Here is a 16746-nt window from a genome sequence, read left to right as displayed (position 1 = left end):
TCCCACCAACCCCATGAGGATTTTCTCTAAAGAAGATTTATTCCCAGCCTCTTTCTGATTCCCTCGCCCTAGTGACCAGCTTCAGTTGCCAGGGAAACCAATGTTCTCCCACCGCACCCCCCCTAATCTTGAATAGACAAAGACCCCTGTTCCCCCTCCCCCCCTTCTGTCTGCCTCCCCCTTCCACCTGCATCAACCAAGCGCCGGGGCTGACACGCACATACTGAGCCTGGGTGCTGTGCATGGGAGGGAGAAACTGCTACAGGAAGATCGGGGGCTGCAGGTTCAGGATCCTCCACTGCTTCCCCTGCCAATGCCAGACCCCCCTTCAGTGCCCCTGCTCCAGGGGGCTCAGGGCAACACATTACTAGCATTTCCCACTGGGTGCTCACAAGTCAGAGCTGTGTAGCACCGAAGGCCCCAAACTCAGGACAGAAGTTAAGCCCTGTGCCCACCCTGAGGTGCCACTGCTGGGAGAGAGCCCTGGTTACAGGCAGGTAGACCCACCCCAGCCTCCCCAGGTGGGGGCCACAAATCCTGCAGAATGGAGGGGGCTTACTGGAAAGCTGGAGGGGGGTTGGGATGCCCTACCAGTCAGCCCCAGGGGTTAGGGGCAGCAGAGACAGGAGACCAGGTTGAAAAGGCTCCATAGGTCCATTGGCAGTTTGGAGGAGTGAATTGGGAAGAGCATCCCTTTTTAGGACAGTGCCAGGGCACATCATGTGGGGTCCTGATGCCACATCATCACACCAGTGCTGAAGGGACACAGTGCTGCAGGGCAATGGGCAGGAGCACAGCAGCGGGCACAGAACCTGAGCCAGAGGCTGGGGCCATGAAACATGGCCAATGGGCCAAGTTTCCTGCTCAGCTGGTGATGCCAGGCCAGCCCTGCAGAACCAGTGGCTGCAGCAAGTAGGTTGGAGTGAGGGGTAGTTTAATTTCTACCTGCAAGCCCACATGCTGATGTGTCATCACAGCCCTGTCATTCTGCCAGCCTAAAACCACTTAACCCATGTGTTAGTAGAGCACTTCTACCAGACAGCAGCACTCCTCGCACTGGCCCTAAGCTAGCAGCACACTCCCTGCAGGAGCCCATGTGGCACCTCTGATCCATCCCCAGGGCGCACAGAAACAACAGCCTGAGCTCTGCACCAGCAACACCACTGCTGGGGCGTGGCATGGGAACTGCAGGGAGTCGGACAGCCCACAGTCACTGCCTGAGGGATGCAGCCCTCCTCTCAAGCATGCCTCCACCCAGAGCCCCAGCCAGTAGTCTCTGGCCCACCAGTGAAAAGCATCTCCCTTGACAGCAGGCTTGCTATGCAGGCTGCTGGACTGGATGGTGGAAGGGACAGGGATGCCAGGCCTAGGGAGACAATTAACCAGACAGAACTACCCGCCACCCCTGCCAGGCTTCAGGTGGAGTTCATCAGGTGGGTTCATCAGGGATGATCTTGCCTTGAGCAGGGGGCTGGGCTAGGTGACCTTGTGAGGACTCTCCCAGCCCTACTTTCCTATGAACCTGCTGGTTGGAGCCAGGGGTTGATGGAGCCTGGAGATCTGCCCAACCTCATGTGCCACTCTGCAGGCACTTTGGCAGGGAGATGCTGCTGTGTTGTATTTTACTTGCAGATCAGCCATGCCCCCAGGCAGCGACACTCCCTGCACTCCTCTGCCCAGCCCTGCCTACCTGCTAATCCTCCCTGCTCTTGTGTCTGGAAATCCCACCCTGCCCTGGGCTGCCCCCTCTGAGCAGCTTGGGTAGGAGTGCTGCCCCCACCCCCCAATCGCTCTTCTGCACCATCTGGCCTGCTCGGTCCACGTGGAAGGCACCCATGCCATCAGCTCAGCCTCCCAGCCAAGTGTCGGTCTAACCTGCTTCTGCAAGTTTCCAAGCATGGAGATTCCACAACTTCTCTAGACAGCCCGTTTCAATGCCTGACCACTCATCTATGGATGCTCAGTGACTGGGAAATGGGCTCTGCCAAGCTTGTGGCACTTGGGAGCCCACCCAAAGCCACAGCCCATAGCAATCTACACAACAGACCTTAGTGGGTCATTACTACTCCCAGGCTGGGTTTAACCTAGCGACCTCGGGGATGGCCAGATTCCTCTCCCTCCGGTTACCATCGCTCCCAGCCAGCCAGCAGAACCCACTATGAAGTACTGAGGAAGGCCCTTCCTCTACGATTAGTTTCACAACATCCACTTCTGGGGAGAAGGAAGGTGGGTCCCAGGCCAAAGACTAGTGCTCAGTGCCACAGGGAGTAGAGGAAATCTGAGCTGAAGTCAGTGGCTGGTTTGCAAAGCTCAGGCCTTGTCCCCACCAGTCAGCTGAGCCAAGGCAAGTTGAAAGAACTAAACCATGGGGACTCGCGTCTCAGGTTCCAGTCCTACCTGGGCAGGGGTCAATGACAGGGGATTGGTCCCACCTGGTGGCACTTGGATGTCCCTGTGCGCAATATATTTGGAGTCTTAGTTCAGAGGCAGTGCCAAGTTTTGTCCCAGTGTTAATAGGCCCAGTGAGTAGCCAGGGACTTGGGTGGGACGCTGAGAGTATACTGCCATTACAGCTCCATAGCAAAACCTCCTGGACAAAGCACATGGGCACAGGGGGGCAAAAAGTGTAATATAATGATATAATGGGGGTTCAGGCTTCAAGGCACTTCCCACTGTAAGACCGACTCAACGTAACTGGGGAAAGCAGCACCAAAGAAGTCTTGTCCTGGGTGGCTCTGGCTCCTACAAGCCCGAAGCCAGGAAATCAGCAAGGTGCAGCCCCTTCCTACTGCAGCAGCACCCTCCCTTTGGGCTGGAATCAGGGTATGTTGGGGGAGCAGTCCACTGCCCCAGCCTTTTGGTGGAAGGATCTGGTTCTGGTCTGGCCTCTAGGAACTGGGGCTGTTTTTGCCAGATTGCCTCTCCCTTGTCACACACTGAGTCTGGTGCAGAAGGAAGAATGCAGGCACCTCCCTGGCCCAGGACATGCTCTGCATGACTTGTGCTCACTCAGCAAAGGCAGCCAGCTCAGGGCTGCCAGTGCAGTGGGTAAGATCCGAGTCATCTCTGCCTTGCTGTGCTGGGGTTGGCAAGTGCTTGCCACAAGGCTGAAGGTGAGGTTCATCCCTAGTATCAATACTTCCCCCTACACACAGCCTAGAAATATCCTTCATCCTCAGAACAGAGATGAAACCCCGTCCCCTTGTGTCTCTATTCCACTCCCCACTCTGCTGCTGACCCAGGAACACATCTGGGCTGCTTCTGCCAACCAGAGCTTGGAAAGGGAGGGCTGACAGGCTAAGCCCAGACTTGCAACAGCGGTGGAGAAAGGGTGGGAAGCTCATGGAAAAGAAAAAGGGAGAAGTAAATGAGTTGACAGGAGGAAAATCAAGCAGCAAAAACAAGACAGTAATAGGGATGTGGGTGTTGTTCATGGACAAACGAGCAGATCTAGGAAGAAAAGACAGACACATCACTATTTAGGAGTGGGATGGATCTAGAAAGGGATGTGCATCAGGATGAATGAATAGAAAGGGAGGGATAAATGAAGAGTGAGAGTGTGTGCATGTATGTGTGTAAGTAAAGGAGGACATACAGGAATGGAAGAGCGGATGGGAGGATGAATGGGTAGAGGAATGGAGAGATGCATATGTGGGATCACAGATGAATAGCAGTGTATTGGGTGGAGGGATGGATAAAGGGATAGGTATGGAAATGAAAACACAGAGAGTGGATGTGTAGGGAGACGGACAGCTAGATAAAGGGCTGGGATGGATAGAGGTGGGTTAGGACAAGAAAAGCCCTTTCCACTGTGAGGAATCTCTGAGGCCCTATCCGTGCCCTTGTGGCTGGGCTGTGCCAAGGCTGAGTCTCCACACTCACCAGTGAAGTCCTCGTGGCACTCACAGGTGTAGCCGCCCTCGCGACTGCGGCAGCGCCCATTGCTTCCGCAGGGGCTGGAGTAGCACAGGTCAATCTCAGTCTCACAGTAGTCACCAGTGAAGCCAGCGGGGCAGCGGCAGCGCAGGCCGTTAACAGGGTGGATAGGCCGGAAGAGGATAGTGTCAGAGGCAATGAAGGGTGCTGAGCTGTCAAACTTCAGCACAGACACGCAGCGCATGTAGTTCTCGCAGGGCTCTCGCAGACAGATGTTGTCATCAAAGGGCAGCACCCGCTGCTCCGAGATGGCTGCCAGCAGCGTGCGGTTCAGGTACAGCCTCTCCTGGAGGTCCTCAGAGGGAAAGAAGCGTCCCCCACGGGCCCCACTGGGCAGCAGCACCGAGAGGCTGACGTTGAGGATGCGGGCAGCTCGTACATCCGTATCATTCTGGATGTTGAAGAGCACCACGTGCTGGCGGGGGGCCGAGAGCACAGCTGCCACCCCCTCCAGGAAGAGCGCCAGGAGGGGAGACAGGAAGCGCTCCTGGGACATATTCTCCAGTCGCAGAGTGATGCTGTTGGTCAACATTTCATCAGTGATGATGGTCACCTGCAGGGTACACTGGGCTGCCACACTGTGGATCCCATCTGCAGAAAAAGGAAGGTACAGGATTAATACCTCGCCCCCAGTATGCCACGCACTGGCTTTCGGTACCCCTGCAGGGCTGAGTTCAAGTCTGTCTGTTGGCCAAAGAGGTTCCTATATTACAAAATCTCCCATGCAACCCATGTAGATGAGAAAGGCCCCACGGCTGGGATAGTGAAGGCCTGTAGGCAGAGCCGACTCTAGTGTGGTGTGGGACCCAGGGCAAGTCAGCCTGTAGAGGGTCTCCTTAACACTGCACGGGGCGGTGATACCCCTGCAAAGGGTAGAGGGGAGTGTCTCCGTGCTTCTTCCGTGGCGCGGAGCTGAGCCACCAGCTCCAGGTGGGCCCCACAGGAGGGGCCACAGCCACTCTGCCTGGTTCCACGGGGCCCCCCCAAAGCACAGGGCCCAGGGCGGTTGCCCCCATTCACCATACCCTAGGGACGGCCCTGACTGTAGGTGGGGATGGAGGGGTATCAGTAGAAGTGTGTGTAGGAGGAGCCTAGGGGTGGTGATCCCAGCCAGCCAGGCTGTCAAGGCGGTGATCCCAGTGCAGCAGAACACTAGGGTGCCTGCTACTCTCAGAGCAGAGGCACATGTGTGGGTTGCTAGGGCAACCACTGGGGAGTCAGCTGACAGGAAGGGGCAGGGCCTGGCACATATAAACCCCAGGAGTGAGGCCAGAAGGGCAGTTCTCTGCTAGCCGCCAAGGGCAAAGGAGCTCTGCTGGAGCAAGCAGAGTAGAGAAGCCTGACAGCACGAGCAGCTCCTGTTTGTGGATACAAGATGGAGAATTCCCTGGTAGGGGTTTGAATGCCAGACAGCTGAGGTTTTATGTTGTAGCCCAGGAGCTTGAGTTTTCTGTTTGTAGTTTTATAACACCAGAGGACTGGGTGAGGCTATTAGGGGTTGGAGGAGGCCTCATAGGGGTTCCATGGTAGCGTGGGGACCCCGGTGCCAGAGAGGGCGCAGCGTTTTTGGGATGCACTGGCCCCAGCCCCAGGGCAAGGGGGAAACAAGAAGCCCCAGGGAGAGAGGGCAGCGAGAAGTCCCAGAGAGACGGGGTGGCAGGAAGCCTCACCGAGAGGAGGCAGCAGAGCACCAGGAAGGCACGGGATGAGACAGGGCGGTGGAAGCCCAGGGAAGTCAGGGAGAGAGCCAAGTTACAGCAAGGTCCAGGTCAAAACCACGTCAGTACCATCCGCGAGGCTTGGGCTGTGGTGTAGGGGAGGAAAGGAGCCACAGATAGCGCCCCCTAGCACCGGAGCAAAAAAGTCAAATGGGCAGCCTCCTGCTAATTAACATCCATCAATTAACCAAGATCAAGGCATGGCAGACGAAGGCAGGCATTTGGCCCATAACAGGAGGGCGGAGTCACTGATAGAAAGACTCTCGTAGAGGTACTCCTGTCACACCCAGCCAGGCCTGGGGCACAGCATGCACACAGACATGGGGCATGTGTCTGATATTAAGTTTCTTCTGAACCAAACCTTTCCAAAGCTGGTGCCTGTCAGGGTAGCATGGTGCAAAGTGACTACGCAGCCTTTCGCAGACAGATGTCAGGTGAAGAAGGGGACAACTCGGGTGCACAGGGGATGGCTATACAGCCTTCCCCTGGCACACATTCAGCCCTGACTGCCAAGGCCTGCGTCACCTCATAAGCTCTTCCCCTTTTATCTTTCTCAGACGCCTTCCCTTTACCTTTTGACCATTCTTCCATCCCATGTACTTCTGATCCCCTCACCTCAAAAAAGGATATAGTAGTGGTAGAAAAGGTATAAAGACGTGCAGCACGGACGATTGGGGTAAGGAGAAGCTTCCATAAGAAAAGGCTAGGACTTCTCCGCTAATGAAAAGATGACTAAGGGGTGATATGATAGAGGCCTGTAAAAATCATGAATAGTGTGGAGAAAGTGAATATGGTTTTGTGATTTTAATGTTCCTCACACTACTAGAGCTCAGGGGACACGCAATGAAATTAGGAAGCAGGTTTAAAACAAACAAAAGGAAGTTCTTCTTCACATAGTGTGTAATGCACTTGCGGAACTCATTGCCACAAGATGCTCTAGAAGCTGATCATTTAAGCAGGTTCAACAGGGGGTTGGACAAACTCCTGCAGGATAGACCATCTGTGGAGAGTCAACATGAGAGCTAGAAGTGCAGCCTCCAAGTTAGGACTCCCCAAGCTTCCCAATGCAGCGGGGAAAGGGACAAGGGAACAGGTCAATCTGGACAGGCCCTACGTAAATACTTTTCCTTGGCAATCGCTCTCTGTCACTGAGATGCAAGCCTACTCATTATATACTGACAGTGGACCTACGTCTATTAGGAGCTACAACCCCTCCCACCCCCCACCACCCAATGGCTAGATGGAGGCCACCGAGATACAAAGGTACCGGGCAAGACGGACCTGTGATCTGATCCAAGACAGTATTTATGTTGACACATAACCCACTCACGTTACTGTAACTTTCCCTTGTACGGGTGTAAAGAAGGAGTGGAGCCCTGTGCTAGTGTCACTTATTAAACTCCAGTACAGAACCCACTGGTCACAGTCAGGGATGAAAACTACACCAGTGTAAGTCACACGGAAGTAGGAGCCATGTGTCCACCTCTATGCCAGGCTCGAGGCAGACATACTGTTACTTGCTCCCTTGCCACCTACTGACAAAAGGAAGTAACAGGGGCTACTGCAGCCACTACTCTGGGCTAGCTGTATGTCTGTCTGCTCAACATGTAACTTACACCAGTGTACAAAATCAGTGTACATTAGAGCCATATTAACATGTGGTGTTTCCATACAAGAAGATGCCTATTTAACCCAGCTGGAAAAAGGACACAGCTTTCCCCACCCATCTGAGGACTAGAATATTATCCTCCTCTGACAGAGGCAGAGAGTGAGGACAGTAAATCACCCAAGATCAACGACGACTTCAGCAGCAGAGCTCAGAACAGAACTCAGGTCTGGGCTGATTGATTGAGGCATTGTACAGAAAGGAAGCACTGTGCCTATGCTGATCCAGACGGGGAAGAATCCCCAAACTGGAATTTAAGCCGGAGGGATATGAAGTGTTTTATTACAGATAACCATAGAGGAAGTACACGTTGCATCCTGGTAATCCCCTACACAGCAGCCACAAGCACACACAAGCAGGAGGCTCTGGCCACAAGCACAGCACAGGGAGGCCACAGGATGAAAGTGAATGCTGCTTCCTTCCAAGAGACGTCCCCAGGGAATCCCTGACTGGGGAGGACAGGTGGTGTGAAGCAGGACAAAGGCAGGAAGGATACTCCTCCCCACCCCTAGCTTTGGCCCAGAGACAAACCAAACCAATCCACCTGGCCACCCCATAGCAGTGAAGGAAACGCATGGTTCTTCCCCAACAGACTGCCCCAGCCCGGGGTGCACAACATCAAAGCGTTGGGCAGGGAAAACACAGAGTCACCAAGCTGCACGTGGGTTACTGATCCATGCAAACAGCTCAGCTGAACTGCCATGATCCCCCGCCCGGTCTGGGAAGCTGAAGTGGGACAGTGCTAAAACTCCTAGGTTTTGTTCCTGACTGTGGCACAGACTTGCTGTGTGACCTCAGGCAAGTCACTTTCTCTCTTCATGCCTCAGTGTTCCCACAGGCAATATGGGACGGTGCCATTAATTTACCCGCTGGGCTAGGATGAAGATAAATGAGTCTGTGCATAAGGTGCTGGGGCGGCACTGTGCACCGAGACAAACACAACAGATTTGGAAAAAAAGGGGCCCTGTCCACATGGCCGGTGTTAGGACAGGAGAGGTTGAAGCAGCCCAGAGACAGGTCATGCAAGCTATTAACCAGGCTGCCCACCCATCCTGCCCCCTTCAAGAGCCCATGGGCTTGTCAGAGGCCTTGGACCTGATGAAGCAGAGGGATGACCCTGATTGTCACCAGTCAAAAGAGTCTTCCCACAGCGGGTGGCACACACACAGTAACAATGCTCCAAGGCCTGATTAGCAGCCTAGTGTCCCCTCCCTGCAGCTGGTGGCTGGTTCACCACCCACAAACCCAGCAGGGTTTAATGCCAGCCAGGACCATGAAGCTTCCTGACCCTGGACCTCTCCCATTATCAGCTAATTGCCTCTTGCCCTCCTGGTGGCTTTGATGAGGTTACATTAACTACTAGATAATCAATATAGGCTGCTGGGAGGTGGATGAGAGAGGTTGCCTGAGCAAGGTCTTGTGTGTCCAAAACCCCAGGGACGCAGAGACTGAGTGGTGTGTCCATTGTGAGCTTGGGATCCAAGATATACATCTGTCAAGCATCAAGGAGAATGGAGATGGGGAAGGCCTGCTATGTCCCACTGAGGTATCAGAAAGGGGACAGACCAGGCTTCTGCTAGGTCCCTACCCCTAAATCTAATCCAGGCTAGTGTCCATGGGTCATAGCACTTCTCTGGGGTGGATGGTGCCCCAGACAAGCAGCCTCCATGCCAAACGGTGCTGGGATGGTTTTAACAGTAGCAACTTTCATTGCCAAAGTCCTCGCAATAGTAATACCTGGCACTGCTTCCATTCAGCACAGAAACATCCCACCAAACCATACAGCACTAACACCATCACTGCTCCGGCTATGGCACTGGGGCAGCAAGCAGGGAAATGCCCTTATCTTCCTCAGCCCCCATTCGGAACAAGGTGGCTTTCTTGCATTAGTACAGGGCTCTCGGGCATGGCTGAGTCCTGTTCCCCTTTTCTGTTTTGAAAGTACCGGGTCCCCCTAGGATTCCACGTTATAGATACAAAACATAAACACATTATGTCCCTACCAGCCCTGCTCACACAGCCTACGAGATATTGTACAATTGTTCTTCATTTTTTCCATGTTCTTCCTTTCCCCCCATTTACCTTTCCCCTACCCCCTCTTCTGCTTTCCCCATCCCTTCTTCTCTCATAGCCTCAAGAAGTCTGCTGCATACCCCATTCTGAGAAACATTAGCTTGGTAGAAATAATTTATTGCCAAAATCCCTACAATAAAACCAAAATACTTTACAGGCTTTCCTGAAGACGCTGCCTTATTTTAAGCCTTCCCTGCTTGCATTCTAGAGGATAGCTTAGGGCAGGGTGATGACTGTATTGGCATGGATGGCACATAGGCCGAGGCCTTTCATCTACCCCCCTGATAATCTCCTGCTGGGTCCCGCTGGCTGCACTTGGAACCCTCTCCACGCTGTTCTGAAGTCTTGAGCAGTTTCTCTTCTGCGACATTTGGGAAAGAAAGCCTTTTACCCTCCTGGCAGGCAAAGCCAGCTAGTTGTGAGCTCCATCAGGTGGGTCCCAGACACGGGTGGATCCAGGATTTCCCGAAGTGGGGTGCAAAAGCAGCAATTCGCACTGCAGGGGTAGCTACACCCTCAGCTCCCCACCTCCTCTGCCCCCACTAAGGTAGGCAGACCACTCTCAGGAGCCTCTGGGGACTTTTTAAAGTGCCTAAAGCAGGTGAAAATCCTGCCCCCCCCCTGCCACTGTTGCTTTCCCTGCTGTTTCAGGGGTAAGGGAAGCCCCAGAGTTGTTCCTGTCCACTCCAACTGAGTGCACTGGAGCAGGGCTTATCTGGGGATGGGAACAATGGCAACAGCACAGCAGGAAAGTAGTTCCCCCATCCCCTGCCATCTCCCCCACCTACCCCCACTGCCGCTTTCCCCACCCCCAGCTGAGCCCAGCTCACATGCAGCTTGGCTAGGGCAGGCAAGAGCAGCTCTGGTGCTTCAACCACCTCCAGGACAGTGGGGAAAGCAGCAGAGACAGATGGGGAGAGATGGGGATTTTCATCTTCTTTAGGGGATTAAGAAAGTCCCCAGAGACTTCTGTGATATGCTCCAACCTAAAAGCGGCATGCAGCCATGCCACCACACCTCTCTGGATGTGCCCCTGGGAGACTGAACCCCGAGAGGCAGCTGGTTCCTAGAAGTTGTAGGGAGAAACGAGAAGTGGTGGGCTCTATAAGGGGGGGAACACAACACAGGGGAAGACAGAAAAGGGACTGTCCCTATTCCTAATCCTAGTCCAAATCCATGTCAGATTGGCTAAATGGTTAAATCTATTGGCTAATACCAGTAGATATCTAGCCTGGCTCCAAGCCACAGGCTTGTTACAAACCACTTGTACTGTCAATAATTAACCAGCCTCATTTGAAATATGGCAAAAATCTGCTGCTACTGCATCGAGAGTTGCTGTATGTGCTACGAACACCCCTGGCACACACTGCAAGGAATGTGAGGACTGCTCTTGGCACAGGTGCCCCATTTCCCAGAGGAACCAGGATACCCCCAGCATGGCCCCTGGCAATGATCCCCCTCTCCCAGATGAGGAGGGGAGGCAGCAGGAGCAGTGCTCCCAGCTGCCTTGGTTAGAGGGACAGACATGGGGGATCCCATACATCCCAGTCCATCTCTCCAGGCACCTGACCATACAGCAAGGGACCCCGACAGCTCGCTTCAACCAGTTCATATCCTGCTTCAGGTCTGCACTGTTGAAAGCCAGGAACCTGCTCATAAACAGATGCTCAGGGACCACAGTGGGGGGCTGTATTAAAATGGGACTAAGTGAAATGCACTGGTACTACAGAAAGACAGAAAAGGACAATGGGAAAGAAATGGCAGACCTCATCTGGTGGAGAGGAGTCTGGCATGGACTTTTTCAGGGGCTGGCCCTCTGAGGATGGCAGTGCGTGGGGATACAGATCTGGAGATGGGTGCATGGTGCAAACTGTGTAATGGGTTTTTAATGGTTTAACGGTCAAAGTGGGCTTTGATCTGCCAAGCGAACCACAGGGGCCATTTGGCAGAGTGTTGGAGGTAAAGTTATATAGAGAGAACTTTTTTTTATTTTTTTTGCAAAAATAAGCCCTTTCCCTAGCAGAAACACCAGCCCCAGGAGGGGCAGCACTGCTCACAAGAAGGGCATGGCCTGCTGAGGGCAGCTGAAAAGCACTAGACCCTTCTGACCTTGAGCTGGAAGCCGCAGGGAGGGCTTGGGGGACAGAGCTAGTAGCTCCAGGGAGGTCTGGAAGGCCCAAATCAGGCATCCATGAGAAGGCAGGGACCAGAGGATGAGCCTACTTCCCAACATAGGAACTAGAGATGAAGGGCAAGATGGGTCCAGATTACAGCCCCTGGGTGGCCAGTGGGTAGCACATCCTGATCCTTGCCAGCCTCAAGCACCATCTGTGTCTGGTGATAGTGCTCAGGCCATTTGCTCCCAGCCCCTTGGTCTAATGCTCCACAGCAAACAATCATCCATCCACCCAGGGATAGAGGGCAGCCTTGCCAGGGAGAAGGGGGCAGCTTTACAGGACCAGGGGCCTGCCCCACACCTGCCATGGGGAGAAAGGTACAGAGCAGAGCTGGGCAAGGAGCAGCCTGCCCTGAGCTCTCTGTCCACCATACACCAGCTCAGAGGGCTTCCAAGTGGGGCTGCCAGTCTCTATACCCCAGGGACAGGGACAGGACCGGCCCCTCAGGTGAGGGGGATCCTCCCTTCCCCGGACAAGCCCTGCAGCAAAGGACCTAGATCTTCTGCCCTCTCCATTTCCTCTCCTAAGCAAAGCCATTGTCCCAGCCCTGGGGGATTAATTGCCAGGGCTGACAGAGATGCCCTTGTGCACTGAGTGCTCCCTACCCAGGGAAGTCGCTGGGGGACAAAGGGGAGCTCAACTCCCCCCAAAGCCCACCCCTCCCTTGTGAAAAATGTGGCTGCTTCACCACTGCCTTGAGATCACCATAGCAACGCCTCTCAAACAAAGAGCCTCACGTGGCTGCCTTTCCTCTCGAGAACAGCACGGGGAAAGCGCTAGGCACGCAGCCCTGCTTGCCACGGTCCCAATCCTCCCCAGCCCAGAGCCTGATGCCCTCATGACGGGAAACCCAGGGGCCCGCAGGAGATGCATGTGGGAGGCGAGGGTTCCCGGGAATAGCGGGTTAGTCAGGGGCAAGGTAAGTGCCATTAGCTCCACCTGAGGGAAACTGAGGCACAGGGTGCACCCTCATTTCCCCTCCAGGGCAATATCAATCCCTCACCTCAGCTCCACTGAGTTTGCACAGGTGATGGGCAAAGACAGGAGTGAGCGAGAGAGAGTGTGGAGCGAGGCTTTCTGAGCTGCTTTCACCCACCTGCCCATGGATCCAAAGCGCTCAGCTGTGCCCCAGCTAAGCCGCCAGCCTGCAGCCCAGGAGAGATGACACTGCCGCCTACAGCAGGCTCGTCTCACCCGCCCTCACCTGCTTAGTCCATGTTTCAGCTCTGCCCTGGTCTGTCCTATCATGCTGACAGCTGGGTACCCTGTGGATTAGAAGTGCCTGCTCCACTGATGCCTTTCCGCTAGCTGCCCCCCACCAGGCATTTCCTCCCGCTCCAGGAGTTCCCTGCCAGCCAGGACCCCGGGCACTCACTCCAACCATGCACCCGGCAAATAGGATCTGTATACGCCAGCACTACCCAGCTCTCAGATGCACTGTGCCAGGAAGGTGCCAAGTAAGGTACTCAGAGAAGATCCTCTGATGCAGTCCCACAGAGGGGGGGAGTCGCTGCCCCCTACCAGACAGCCATGGCATCAGTCCACCATCCCCTCCCCACCCCCTGGCCCTGGATGAGAAGAAATCAACCTGCCTCATGAACAACTTTCCATGGGTCAGAACCCAGGTGTCCCTTTCCAGTTCCAGGGAGAGATCTGTCACTGAATGCAGGGAGTCAAGAGCCATGTTCAGCATCCCCAAGACACCACCAGCTCCAGCCCAACCCCAGGGCCTTCTGCAGTGCAGGTAGATACTGGGGATCCCAGCCTGTGCAGCAAAGGCTCATACTTCCCCTGCTCCAACTAACTTCCTCCCCTTCCATCCATCCTCCATGTCAAGATCCTGTGCTATCTAAAGCCACCAGCCTGGCTTTGCCCTCTCAACCCCAGCACCAGGAGTTGACCCAGGGCCCCTAGACCCAGACCCCAACACTCCCTACAGATTAGGCACAGCTGCTCAGCGAGTTATATACATGAAAGGGTGGGATCTCATGGCAATGCCATTCCATCTCCTCGGCACCAGCAACCATCCAGGATATCACCCACAGCACACCTGCTCCAACCACCAGGCTGCATGCAGCTTTGCTGTATGCCTCTGAACAGATTCTCCCTGCTGACACGTTCCCAAACCACAGCACTTAGAGACAGGCCACAATCCTCCCACTGGATCCACCAGGGGCTCATTGGCTCCATGGGACTGTCTACAAGGGCACCAGATGTCTCCAAAGCTCTTCAAGAGACATTGGTAAGGAGTTAAGGCTCAGGATTCAAGCTCTGATAAAGAGGAAGGCAATGGAGCTGGGAACTGACAGTTAAAAGCCTGCTTACAACTGTGTAGAAGTCTGCACCAGAGGTACCCACTGTAGCACCAGGATGTGAGGCCAAATCATCTTGCAGCACTCTCCATTCAGGGACAGGTGGGCTGAGCCAGGCAGTGCCCACTGGGTGGACTCCCAGGCCAGCCCCCTTAAAGTGCTCTGGCCTGATGCCAGGCCTGGCACCCCATCTCACTTTGCTCCAGTGACCCAGGCCCCAATCATGCCACTCTGAAACACTGTCAGGCCGCCAAAGATTCCATCATGTAGGAAACCTGCCCCATTAATGAGCCCATCCCCCTGCAAAGAGGCAAATTTAGAGACCAAATTTACCTATTGCATACTGACCCCTACTTGAGGCCACCTTGGGCAAACACTCCACGCCACGCTAAGTGCAAAAGGGAGACTCCCCTCACTCCAAAACCAAAAGCCTCTTTTTCTGTGAAGAATCTCCTTCAACTATTAGCAATATTGTGGCTATGACACGCAGATGAGCAGTTCTCATTCCACCCCACAGAAGGCAGTGATCCCCCTCTCTGTCTCTCTCTCATGCACACACCCACCTCAATTCCTTATAACACACAGCATTTTCCTCAAAGCATTCTGCAAAGAGAGATCAATATAATCAACCCTGTTTTACTGCCAGGGAAACAGGCACAATAGCAAGTCCGTGCAGGAGTCTGGAATAGGACCCACGTGTTGCGATTCCCAATGCCTTGCTCGAATCACTAGAAATTAACTCCCCCCCCCCAGCAAGCTGGGAAAGACCCCTGCTGACTCCCAGTCTTTGCACGTGGTCCATTAGGGCTAAAAACCAGTCACTTTTCTCTAAGAATGTGGGAATTTCCCTGGGGCTCCATCCATGTTCCCTTTTCCTTGAATGCTCATCATCCTCCCCAGAGATGGCTGCATCCCAGTGGTAGTGTGTCATCAGAGCAGCAAGCTGGTACTAAGATAATCCATTGTACAAACATGTCAGAAACAAAGCAAGCCCCAGCACTGCGAAGGTGAACTGAGCCATAGTGGGGGCTGTGCAGATAGACTTAATAAGCCAAAGACGGACTCTCCGGAGCAGAGCTGAGCAGGGGAGCAAAGAGAAATGCACCCCACCACCTGTTGTTGTACAGTGTCGCCAGCCTGAAACTGCAGAGAGCTAACCCAGTGCATCCCTCTCCAGGAAGCATGAACTGCCCAGAGGCTTTTCGTGTAGGGGTGTTGCCTTTTAAACATAATGATAGCAGTTTTGAAGAACACATTGGCGGTTTCATAGCATCTGATGAAGTTAACTTGGTCTCGTGAAAGCTTATGCTATAGAATAGTAGAAAATGAGGGCTGGAAGGGACCTTAGGAAGTAATCTAGTCCAACCCCCTGCTCAAAGCATGACCAGCACCAACTAGATCATCCCAGCCAAGGCTTTGTCTAGCTGGATCTTAAAAACTTCCAAGGATGGAGAGTCCACAGTCTTGCTGGGTAACCTGCGCCAGTGTTTTACTACCCTTCTGGTTACACATAGAGCTATAAATAGTCTCTAAGGTGCAAATCTACCCTGCCTTCTGCCCGACTCCAGACTAACATAGTTAGCTACTTCTCCCTGTCTCACTGGGAGGCAATTTACCAGAACCAGTCTGCCAGTCTGCAAGTGAAACCTGAGGCTGAGTGGGCAGAGCTTTGGGTGGGAAGGTATTTAGGCCCCAAGACAAGCGAAAGCTCCTGTTTCCAAAGCTGCAAAGTGGCAAACATCCCAGCTGGGTTGGGAACAAGTAGCCTGGAACAGATGTGGACAGGAGTCCAGCATTCCCCAGAAGCTAGTCAACGATCCTGGCCCCCAACAGCAATCTGCAGCAAAGGAGAAAAATGAGGAAACAGGCTGAATCCCAGGATCCCTGGCTGGGTGCTGGTGCCATCACTCAGCACCAGCCCAGGTGCAGGTCTGCTGTGGGGTGAAGGCATCCCGCCTAGAGTGGGCATCCGTCTCCCACATGATGCGTGCTGGCTCTCCTGCAGCATGAGGAGAGGACAAAAAGGCCACTTGCCTGCAGAGGATTCACAGCCCTCCCAGTGTGTTAGCCTATTTGCTGAGTGCCCATTTCCCTGGTCTCTTGCCCCCTACCAAAACTTCCCTGGCCTCTTGCCCCCTACTAAATACTTCACCCCCTCAGCACACACACCCAGAAGGGCTGATGCCACCGAGGCAGGACAGAAGTGTCACCATCCCTCCTCACCGGAGAACAACAGGATCCCCTTAGCACGCCAGGTCCCCCCAGCTCTGCTTGCACCCAGACACCTCCTTGGGCTGCAGAGACAGGCCCCACCCTGAGACCCATGTCTGTCTCCTCCATCTGCCTCCAGGCAACGTCCAACCAACTAAACGTGCTTCCTCAGGCCTCGCCCCACTCCACACTCCCTTCCCTGCTCCACATATACAGCCCACACTGCAACCCCCCCAGTCCTGCAGCCCACGTCAGCTGCCAGTCCCTCTTCCCCCCAGCTTGCTCTCACGGATTGCACAGGTTAATCCTGGACCCCGAGTGCTCCGTTCTTGAAACAGGACTGTTAGCTCAACAAACACCAGGTGCTGAAGAGCCATAGCTGGGCCCACGGCTGACGGGCTCTTAGGCTGGAGTGCGAATACCTCAAATGTCCCAAGGGGGTGGGATCAGGAATGACAAACATCCCAGTCTAAAAGGGCATTTTCAGACTTGGCATCATGTGGCCTGGCCAGAAGCCAGAGCTGTGGAGGTTGGAGAACTGTTGGGTCCAGCGAGTGGAGATCAGGAAGGCAAAGACACACCTGGATGGGAGGAGGAGCTTGGAAATAAGGGGCATTGGGAGAGTTCTTTGCCTTTGGAGACTACGGCTGGGA

General features: G+C 54.2%; 1 protein-coding gene across 1 annotated transcript in view; it reads right to left on the bottom strand.

Moving 5' to 3' along the window:
* Positions 1–16746, bottom strand: part of CELSR2 (cadherin EGF LAG seven-pass G-type receptor 2) — a gene marked incomplete at its 5' end in the record, with an annotated part of 103259 nt that overhangs the window by 63829 nt on the left and 22684 nt on the right. The window contains one exon of the mRNA XM_019513727.1: positions 3883–4527. Within this exon, the coding sequence (XP_019369272.1) occupies positions 3883–4527 (645 nt within the window). The remainder of the gene's footprint in view (positions 1–3882; positions 4528–16746) is intronic.

Source organism: Gavialis gangeticus, unplaced genomic scaffold (genome assembly GCF_001723915.1).
Source record: "Gavialis gangeticus isolate Ggan-Ray unplaced genomic scaffold, GavGan_comp1, whole genome shotgun sequence".
Classification (NCBI taxonomy): domain Eukaryota; kingdom Metazoa; phylum Chordata; order Crocodylia; family Gavialidae; genus Gavialis; species Gavialis gangeticus.
Note: the sequence above shows the minus strand (reverse complement) of the source record. Positions and strands in the feature narration are given on the sequence as shown.